Source organism: Bidens hawaiensis, unplaced genomic scaffold (assembly GCF_021521415.1).
Source record: "Bidens hawaiensis isolate Kalapana, Puna unplaced genomic scaffold, B.hawaiensis_p1.1 tig00041629_1, whole genome shotgun sequence".
NCBI lineage: Eukaryota > Viridiplantae > Streptophyta > Magnoliopsida > Asterales > Asteraceae > Bidens > Bidens hawaiensis.
Window position 1 is genome coordinate 91,281 of NW_027497359.1, and position 11,902 is coordinate 103,182.

At 34.3% G+C, this 11,902-nt stretch overlaps 1 protein-coding gene across 1 annotated transcript; it reads left to right on the forward strand.

Annotated features, from left to right (window-relative positions):
* Window positions 1–229: 229 nt before the first annotated feature.
* On the forward strand, window positions 230–934 carry LOC143593051 (putative receptor-like protein kinase At5g61350). Its single transcript, XM_077072795.1, has one exon. It carries the CDS (start codon window positions 230–232, stop codon window positions 932–934), a length of 705 nt encoding a protein of 234 aa, XP_076928910.1.
* Window positions 935–11,902: the final 10,968 nt, after the last annotated feature.

An 11,902-nucleotide genomic window follows, 5' to 3' on the forward strand; every position in this document is an offset into this window, starting at 1 on the left:
AGCCGGGGGTCTCACCGAAAGCAGCCTCTCTATCCTTATAGGGTAGAGGTAAGGCTGTCTACATCTTACCCTCCTCAGACCCTACCATAGCTTTGCTAATGGTGGGATATACTGAGTACGATGATGATTCACCTCATGTATATTATAAAAAGTCACGATTAACTTATATTCTAACAACACTCTCTTTTTCTATAAACACATTTTGTGGCAGCTGGAGAGCTTGAAACATATGAGGATTCAACTTGACGATATATTGACCGCCACTAGGAATTTTTCAAAAGAGAACATCGTGACGTCTGGTGGATTTGGTTCAGTTTACATATCAGAACTTGAACATGTAGATAGAGAATATTGTTTGGCAATTGAAACAGAGAACAAATGTCGCGTACCCAAAATACGCAGCACAGTTGCTATAAAAAACATTGAGGATGTAGAAGATGAGATAGCAGAACAAGGATTTTATGCAGAAATTGAAATGCTTACAAGTTGTAAGCATTCCAACATAATCACTCTAGTTGGTTTTTGTGACGAACGTGGTGCAATGATCCTTATTTATGAGTATGCTTCCAATGGGAGTCTGAGCTACTATTTACAAAACATGAAGGATAATCATAATGATGGATGGGCACAACGTTTGAAAATATGCATTGACGCTGCAAAGGGATTAAGTTTCTTGCACACTAGTAACGGAGACCGACAAGAGGTAGTGCATCGTGACATCAAGAGTGCCAACATTCTCTTACATGGGAATTTGGAAGCAAAGATTGGTGACTTTGGGCTCTCCATATTCCCCTCTGTTAGTGAAAAGCATTACAACACTCAGTATTCCAGAAATGTTGTAGGTACACCTGTGTACATGGATCCACAGTATATAAAGGACGCTACTTTGAAAAAACAATCCGACGTTTACAGTTTCGGAGTAGTTCTATTTTAGATTCTATGTGGGACAGTAGCCTACCATAAAAAATACATTAATAAGGGGCTTGCACTCGTAGGAAGGGAACACTTTGTTAATGGAATGATAATGGAAATATTAGATCCTAAGATAAAAGAAGAGATCACTAAAACCCTATTTACTTCAGTTAAAGGACCCGATCCAGAGTCTTTGGACACATTTACCAAAATTGCCTATGAATGTTTGGCAAAAGCACAAGATGATCGTCCAACAATGGTTAATGTAGTCAAGGAACTTCAGAAAGCCCTATTATTTCAAGTAAGTATAAACTGAAAATATAGAACTTTGTTTGCTTTTTCAAGTCATCTGATTTATGGATGTCTTAAACTTAATCCATGTGAATAAATGCTTATAAATGCTCATGATTATCCAAGTGTAAAGCTAACCAAGTAGTTCCTATGGTAGATTCACTTGGATTCAAAATGCTAGATCCGTCATTTTTATAACGGAACAACATTATATTCCTATATTTTGTGTTGTAGAATCTTTAGTTATAAACTTTCAACACAACAATCTTTAGTAATCTAGCATATGTCAAGATAGAAATTGCAATTAACATTTTGAATTAATTATCTTGATTCAGGAAAGCCGAAAAGAGATATTCCAAATTTCACCAAAATATATAAAGTTAGCCCTAGATAACGGCAAAGATCATGAATTTTGGATGGAATATATAGAAGAAGTTTCTCATGCTGATGGAAATACCACCACCGTTATGGTGAGGGGTTACAATAATATCCTTAGATTTGCAATGGTGCTTGAATTTGGAAGGAAGTATAGACATGAGAATATCATTGGTCTCTTAGGCTATTATGAGGAAGAAATAGAAGAAAAAAGAATCATTGTTTATGAGCATGCATTGAATGGAAGTCTTGGCATGCATTTGAATAACCCTCACCTTACTTGGGGTAAACGTCTTAAGATATGTATTGGCATTGCAAGTGGCTTGGCTTTCCTTCATGAAGGGTCCGTAGCAGGAGGGGTGGTGATTCATAGGGACATCAAAAGCAGCAACATTCTACTTGATGCTGATATGAATGCCAAAATTGATTGTTTGGGGTCATTTGAAATAGTTTCAGCAGATGACAAATCCAGGACAGAGTTATGCAAAGAATATGATATATACTCATCAGGTATTGTTTTATTTGAGATCATGTTACAAAGATTGGCGTGCTCATTTGAATCGGAGAATAAAGGTTATTATTTTGACCGTTTAATTAAAGAAATCTATAAAAAAGGAAAACTCGGTGAGATGATGTATGAGAGTAAAAATGAACACGTTGCTCCGCAATCTCTGACTATATTTAGAAGGATTGCCATTCAATGCTTACATGACAAAAGAGAAGAAAGGCCAACGGCACATGAAGTGGTAATCCAACTTAAGCAGGCACTAGAAATTCAAGTAAGTTTTCATTATTTATTTCACAACTCAACAATTTATTAGGGAAAAAAAAATTAAATTTCTATCAAATTTATAGACTCAGAGTTAAACAATTTTAGATGGTTTTATTTTATTTGGAAACATCATTTCGATTTAAACAGTTTAATTATGGGGTACCAATGAACCATCAGGAGATAGCTCAACAGTTCAACCCTTTTATAGGCAATTGGTTCTTCATTGGCATCTATACTGTCTAAATTTCAAATTGATTAAAAACGTCATTCAGTTTTTAAATCGTTTTGGGTTTTTATTTTTTGTAGGCAGCAACAAATTCAGAAGTTTTCACAGTGTTAATGTGGCATCTATATTGTTAATGATATCAAACTAAATTTTGAAATTAAGCCTAGTATGACTAAATTTTGCCTCGATGGAAAAGATTCCAATAATGGATGCATACTATTTATATTCGCCGAGTCACATACGTAGGCTTGTGGGAATTGACTTGATAATGAAAACCAAACAGCCTAATTCATACCATATTTTACACAAGAATTTTAATTTGTTTGAATTAGTTATGAAGTACTTGACTAATCAACGATGATTAACAGGAAAAGGGCATGGATGTCGTTAGAATTTCAGTGAAGAGAAGTGTCTTGGGAGTGGAGCGCGTGGAAAGGCATACAAAGTACAACTTCCACATGCTAATGAACAGAAAAGTAGTGTTGCAAAATATTGGGATGAAGATAGTGAAGGAGATCGTGAATTTAATCAAGAGTTGGAAATCCTTTTCAAGTTTAAACACACGAACGTTATTGGTTTAGAAGGCTATTGTGATGACATGGGTGAAAAAGTCACGGTTTTTGAGTATGCACCTAATGGAAGTCTTGACAGATGGTTGAACAACACTAGTCTTACATGGAAGAAACGACTTGAGATATGCGTCGATGTAGCAACTGGGTTGGGATTTCTTCATGGAGATGTTCTAAGACGAGAGGGTGTGCTACATAGGAATATCAAAAGTAGTAATATACTACTAAGTGGGGACTGGAAAGCAAAAATTACTTCATTTGGGCTTTCATTGATGAGGCAAAATAATCAAAAAATTGACAGCGTTATCATCGGGCAGCCTAGAGGTGATGTTGACCCAAGATACATGGAAATAGGTACAGAACACACAATAAGCAAAGCAGATGATATATATTCATTTGGTGTAGTTTTATTTGAGATTCTATGTGGCAAATTGGCATGCCCAAGTGGTGCCAATAACCAACAATATTTCATTTCATTGGCTAAAAACCACTATGAGAAGAATAAACTTGAAGAGTTGGTGTTTGAGGGAATAAAGGAGCAACGTAGACTGCCCGAATCATTGGCTACATTTGCAGATATAGCCTATAAGTGCTTACATGATGATCCACATATGCGGCCAACAGCAAGTAACGTTCAAGAACAACTTCAAAAAGCGTTGGAACTCCAAGTAAGTTGCGTTGTTTTACAAGTGTGGCTTTCTTTTCGGGAATGCGCATCAAACTAGAATAAAATTCTCATATATCATAATAAAAACAGAGAATTTGAATATAGTTTAATGTGTTTAATTAATATAAAGGTGGATTGGGAAAATTGGGAGTTCAAACTGCCTAGTGACTACAAAGAGATATTCCAACACTCGAAACCCCTGATATCTACAATACCGAAAAGAAAGAGGTTCTTTACAACATGCTTTCCGAAGGAATCTTCATTCAAAAAGAAAAAGTGGTAAATAACTCGTTGTCTTATCTTCTTTGTTTTGTTTATGCTAGTAATTTAAATTCTATTTAACCTAGTATATCAAATTTGATGTTATTTTAATGAGAGATTCTTGAAAAGACAACGTTCACTTTCAAAACGCCAGTATTATCTTTTTACTTATTCTCTCACCATCATAAATTATTGGGTCAGGTCATTCTATAAAGACAGACATCAATGAAAATGATGAAAAGGATTTATGGTCTATGTTTTTTAGCGAGAGGTGGGGGTAGGTTTTTTTAGCCGTAGTGGTGTTAGGCTTTGTTAGCGGGATGGGATGAGGTCAGTTTTTTTTTGGGGGGGGGGGGGTTGGGTTGGTGGTTTAGGTTTTTTTTAGTCAGGTGGGGGATGGGGTTAGGTTTTTTTAGCGGGGATGTGTGTGTGTTGAGGGGGTGGGTGTAGGTTTTATGTTTTTCTTTTAAAGTATATCAAAGTAAGGCTAAAGTAGTTATTACATAAACTATTTTTAATTAAAATATATCAAAATAGGTAAATTTGTCATTTTTATCATTTAAGAGTGGAAAATATGCAATTGAATTTTTTAGTCAGGTGAATATTAAATTTTAAAAGTTAGGAAGGGGAAATATACAATTGACCATTGAAAGTTTTATTTATTTATTTAAAGTCATTCAACTTTCTTATGGTGTTCGAAACATATTTTCTTATAATCGTTTACTTTTAAAAAAAAATAAATGAGATAAATGAAACATATACGAACTTTTGGTTAAATATTAATGATATTTAATATTTAACAACAGAATTCTCTAATAATAGAACAAATTCTCTAATAATATGTTTTGATTCTCGTCATGTGTGTTTGCACACAGGGCTTTAATTGCAAGAGTGTAAATGGCACAGGCTATTTTGAAAACTAAAAAATAAAATGAGGGCATACAAATAAAGAGAACTTGAAGACATGATCAAATTTTGCTTCATAATTTTTTTTAACAACAAATTTCTTTTTAGTTCTTGTCCTCTGTGAGATATGACATATTGTTCTCACAAACAAGTGTTTAAAGGCTTTGTCTTTGTCAATGGACCACCATCCTATTGGTATTTTAATATACGATTTTGTTAAGGAGTTATTGGATTCTACCATAATTGTTTTTAAATCCACCAATGCTTTTTTTTTTTTAAAACAAATATGTTAAATATCAATACCGTACGTTATGGTTTGTTAGGTTGGTGTCGTTCATTCAATTATTTATGTTAGTTAATTTTTCAATTTCACCTTTGGAACTTAATCTGTGTTGTTTACTGTAATATTGGTTTTGGTTGGATAGCAATAACTACAAAAATAAGATGATATCAGCAACACTCTTTACATACAAAAACCAGAGTTCACAAAGGTGGAGACGTATTAGGAAATCAAGGTGCCTCTCTCTCTCTTTCCTCACATGATACATGTGCATATAGATACATATACACGTTCTTTTTAGAACCAATGGTATATAAGAAGCGTAAAAATCTTATTAGACATGTACGTTTCAGTTTAAGGAACAATGTAAAACTAAAAAAATGAAATTAATCTATATATCTCTCCCCTACTGGCTTCTTATTATTTAAATATATAATATAAAAATACGTGCACGTATAATATGCATACAGTGTATGTACGTTCATGTATGCAGTTTTATAAAATACTTTTCATATTGTATCTTTTAAAAATATTGCCTTCTACATGCATGCATTTTACTTGACAAAAATATAGTAGGTTATGTAAAATTAAATGTAGTTTGCGTAGTTCTTTAAATATTCTTATTTCTTAAATAAAGTCTCTCTCTCCCTCTCTCATTTTTACAAGGAGTGAGATAGATGGCGCTTCTATTACAAAGTTGGACTAGTCAGTTTTACCTTAAAAGCGTAGAAAGCGATGAGAACATATCACTTGTACGTTGCTGGTTCTACCGGCATAGGGTATTTGGATTTTTTCAGAATGCGTAACAATTATGTTATTATTATTGTGTTGTTATAGTATTGTAATTCAATAGTTGTAATTATAAAACAACATAGTAATATAATAGAACACTACATATAGTTGTAATTGTAAAACAGAATAGTTATATTTTGTACTAGCTTTGGAACCCGTGTATTACACGTGATTTGCCAAATGAAAATAAAATAAATAAAATAAAGTCCATTATTTGAAATAGAGACATAAAATTAAATGTTAAAAAATGAAATATGCAATACAAACAATAAGAATGATAAAATCTGAAATCTACATTCATATGGAAAACATAGAGACAGATTAAATATTGATTATGTGATATATGCTTATGAAGTGAAAAAAAAAAAGAAGGAATTGACAGGTTCCAAAACAAGTGAATAACTCGGATTTATAAATTTTCAACAAAAAACATGAATCGTATGACTCCAAATTTTTTAGGTATAATTAATCATGGTTTTAATACTTAAAAGTTCTTTTAGAATGATTATGTTTAAAATTCAAAATTAAATAATTACATAGTTGGAAATGGGGAGCCGATGCTTGTTGGTTACACGGATTCCGATATGGCGGGAAATACGGACAACATGAAATCCAGTTCTGGATATTTGATGTTATTTGCAGGGGGAGCCATGTCATGGCAGTCGAGACTGCAAAAGTGTGTTGCTTTGTCTACTACCGAGGCAGAGTATATGGCAGCAACAGAAGCATGCAAAGAATTATTATGGTTGAAAAGATTTATGCAAGAGCTTGGCTTTATGCAACAGTGCTACGTGGTTCTTTGTGATAATCAAAGTGTTATTCACCTTGCTAAGAATTCTATATATCATAGAAGAACAAAACATATTGATGTGAGGTATCATTGGATTAGAGATGGTATTGAAGACAAGTTGTTTGAACTTGATAAAGTTCACACCGATGATAATTGTTCCGATATGTTGACCAAAGCTGTGGCAAGGGAGAAGCTGAAGATATGTTGCTCACTCACCGGGGGTGGTAAGTTCTTTCTCATAGACAAAAAGAAGGAGATTTGTTAGGGTATTTTTTACCTATAAGAAAGCCCAACAAATATTTATCCTTTCATGGGTTCTGATTACTATTATTAGTTTGTGGGCTTTGACTTACTCAACAAACAAAAGGGTTCGGTGCACATCCCTAGCCGACTTGCACATAAATATATAGAGGGGCAATTTGTTTTTCTTGAGATATACTCTACTGCCGTCAAAGGTTATTATATCAACAAAAGGTTTCTTTTGTTTTTTTGTGGGTAGCCTTCTACGTGAAACAACAAAGAACCAAAAAGGCGTTTTACTTTTTGATGTTCTTTTAGCAGTCCATCGAAGAAGAATAACAAAGACGAAGATTGTATTTTGTGCTCCAATTTTTTTGGTGTTTTGTGAAGATAAGAGACGTGTCAGAGATCGATTCATTCTCTCGTTGGTGATTCCTCTTACTCGTTTACTCTTTTGTATTTGGTTCCATATACTTGATGTTAGTTTGTTCCAAGCATATGATGATTTGTGTATGCCTCTAGTTTTACCTAGAGAAGACTTTGTATTGCTCATTATTGGTGATAGTGGATTTGAAGCGGCTCTAGTAGTCCCGTGGTTTTTACTCTCGCCTTGAGAGGTTTTCCACGCTAAAATTTTTGTGTCCGTTGTTTTACGTTTTAAATTATACCCTATTTGTTTGCATCCTTATTGGTTCATTCGGGTCGGGAAAAAGTTTAGCCAAACGAAGATTAATTCCGCAATTTTTGTTTACCGTTCGTGGCTAGGTGGTTGTTTTTCCCAAAACTTCTTAACATACAAAACCTTCCAAATAACACTCATTTAAAACAGAATCTCACGCACCTCTTGACAGCTTCCATTTGCATTATTAGTTTCTCCCTTTCATATTCGTGCTCCTAGATGAATATTCAACCCTCATTTCAGAATCTGAATTATGAAAAACAATAAAAAGAAAGTAAAAAATGTACCTTAAGGTCTTTTGAAGCTGACTGCATTTTTATCTTGACTATTTTAATATTTTTCTCTAGATCTTTAAGCATATGTTTCCGATTATTAACATGATCATAAATTGAAAGTTGCAACATGAGTCATAGGTTCTTTATAAAGTGCTTCTTTTTCACTGACAGAAGAGTTTGCTTCTGCATTATCCTGCTCGATCTGTTTTACTGTTTCACTAAGATGCGTCACCCAAGATACAAACAAAATTAAACATTTTTGAAAAAAATATATAAAACTAATGAACACAGAATATGGTAGAACCTCGTGATGCTTGTTCTGCTCAACTCTACTCTGGAAGAGAGGTAGCTCGTTTCATTTGAGTGCCAACTGTTTCTTTAGGTCATTATACTTTCAATAAAGTGGAAGGATCTATTAAGGAAAATGCATAAATTAAGCACAACCATTATTTCCTCCAACATAATTATGACATTCATCTATTTGTATTTTTTACATTTATTGTGATTGCATAAACAATGGGATGTGCATATATGAATCCCTTTAATCAGCTTTTCCTTACTATATAAGAATGTACAATTATTAATGAATAAGTGTGAAAAGCGTTATCAATTATTATCTTCTTGTATTCTCTATATGGTATCATAGAGCCTACGTTAATTTTTTTTTCTCAGCCTTCATCTCCTTCTCATCACTACTGTCCTAATTTTCATTACCATGGCAGAGAACCTCATCTCTTCTTCACAATCCCATATACTAAACCCACCTATGCACCACCCCACTGCCGCCCACAGCTGCCATAGCAATGAAAATAGGGCTAGTCATTTATCACAGTCACCTCTTTTACCAACTCCTCAAAACACAGCCACTCCTAGTGGAAACCGGCCATTCCTCGGTCGCTGCCAATGGTGTCATACCAGAGGACATACCATTGCAAATTGTAGCTCGTTCAACAAAATGTTTACTAACACGGTTACAACACCATTTACTTGTAATGTACAGGTCTCAAAAGTATCACCACAGGTGCACACGATAAGTGTACAAAACAGCCCAACACAAATAAATTGGCTACTTGATAGTGGCGCGTCACATCATGTGACAAATGACCTAAAGGCATTGTCCCTTCATACCCCTTATGATGGCACCGATGATCTCATAATCGCCCGACGGTTCGTCACTTACTATAACTCATATTGGTTCGATCGTAATCCACACACAAACCACTCCGTTGATATTAAAGCATGTTCTTTGCGTTCCCTCAATATCTAGAAGTATCATTTCTATATCCCGATTGTGCCAAGATAATAAATTTAAAATTAAGTTTTATGATTCTGTTTTTGTCATAATGGACCGATGTTCCAAAACCCCTCTTCTCAAAGGCACGACACAACGGGATATATGAAATACGCTCTTCACCCCCCTTAAATGCCCCCACAATTTTCTCATTACAAAAAACAAAGTCTAAGTATTGGCACCATCGTTTGGGCCATCCAAATAATAAGACTTTGGAATCTTTATCTTCCTTTATTTCTTACATTTCAAATTCACATAATAATTGTAACTCTTGCCATATACACAAGAGCCATAAATTACCATTCTATCAATCAAGCTTATCTTCTAAAGCACCCCTAGATCTAATATTTTCTGATGTATGGTCATCACCAATCACGTCCTTTGACGGATTCAAATATTACATTATATTTTTCGACCACTACACTAAATACATATGGTTATATCCAATTAAAAACAAATCTGATTCTTTATCTACGTTCATTTGCTTTCAAAACCTAGTTGAAAGTTATTTTCAAACAACCATCAAGCAACTCTTCTCAGACAACGGAGGAGAATACATAAAACTTACATCCTACCTTCAATTGAAAGGTTTCTCACATCTTACTTCTCCCCCTTATACTCCCGAGCACAATGGCTATGCCGAGCGTAGACATCGTCACATTGTCGAAACCGGCCTCTCTCTTCTATCACACGCCAAATTACCCTCCCACTTTTGGCCTTTTGCATACACCACCGCGGCTTATCTAATAAACCGCCTCCCCACACCAACACTCCAAAACACCTCCCCCTACCATCGTCTATTTAACAAACACCCAAACTATAGTAAACTAAGGAGTTTTGTGTAACAACCGCCAAAAATTAGACTAATCTGGTAATTATATTAACCGTAATCGTGTATTAATTAGTAAAATAAGTACATAGGAATAATATTTTTAGTCAAAGTTTTTGACTTTAGTTGAATTTTGAAATATGGAACCCGCAAAAGTTCAATTTTGTCGTGTAGCTGACACTGTGTAAATTGACACCGGGTAATATCTCAAAACGGATAAATTCATAAACGTGTCAAGATGACCTCGAAAAATAAAATTTTATGTTAGGATATTAGAGATAGTGTATAAACTTAATTTTAGAAGGTTCGAATCGCGAAAATTAGAAAATAAGTAACCGAAAGTCAGTAGAGGACACCGTAAGAGCCCGACATTAAGTTTATCAGAAAATTATGTTTTTAGGCAGACATTGACTGTAATCTAATTTCGCTCAAAGTCTGATAAAGATTATTAGAAACGGAAGTCGTTTGGCTAGATAAATTACGAGATACGTTAAACGTTAACACCTAGTAATTAATCACATGTTATTATTCAAAATCACCTCTCCCTCTCCCTCTCCCATCTCTCTCGGCCGCCACACACACAAAACTCAACCCACCTCCCAACCCCACCAATGAGAAGCTTGCATGTATGTATCAAATGATTACCTAGATTACTTGGATGGACACATACACACTCTACCCTATACAACACATCACCCTATACCTCTCTTTCTCCCTTCATATAACCGGCCACCCCACCACCACCATACCATCTCACATTTTCAAATTTTTACACAACACTTGAGTAGGAAATCTTTGGGTGGAAGTTTAAGCAAATTACAAGAAGTAGGAAGCCAAAGGAAGGATTATAGCCAACCCAAGGTCACATTATCACCTCCATAGGCACCAAATCCGAAACCCAAGGTAACCCACTTCAAAGATTGGTGTATATTAGTTGCTAGTTGATGCTTAAAGCTTGATTTTAGTATGTTTGGTAGTATAAATGCAAGTATAATATGGATATATGCATGTATGTATGTGACCGTGAGTTTGCATAGGAATGTGTAAGATGGGATTTGTTGATTATAGGACTTGTTATGGTTGCATTTTAGCTTGTATAGATTGTCCATATGGATGTTACTTGAGTTTGTTTAACAAATGGGTTTAGGTATTGTTTTAATAATGGAAGAAAAAGTGTAAATGGTCAAAAGATTGGAAATGGATTATGGGTAGAAACACCCATTAGAACCATAGGTTTTGATTTTGGTATTGGATTGAAGTTGTAAGTAGTAATAATAATGGTTTTGAAAGAATCTTGGAAAAGGGTTGACAAAAGTGTAGAGATTTGACTTTGTTGGAAAGCCACTCACAAATGCAAGTAATACAAAGTTTGACTTTTGATCATAAAGCTCATACTTGACTTGTATTGATTTTATATGGATTGATAATGACAAACTAAGTGATTGAATGGGACATATGGAAAGGAATGAAATCTACTAGAAGTACTAGGATGCATGAAACATAATAACTTAGATAAACAAGAGTTTGTGTTAAACTTACTAATAAAGGAAACTTTGTAAATTATACAAGATGTTTTGCAAGATGATTTGATAAATGAACATAATCTTGTGTGGATGATTAAAGACTTGTGGTTAGGATTACTTTAGTAAACTCTATTGTAAAGATTGTTAGTATGATAACAAGGTTATTAAAAATTGCTACTTACTAGTAATATAAACTTTGTTGTTAAAGAAATCAAGAATGTGTT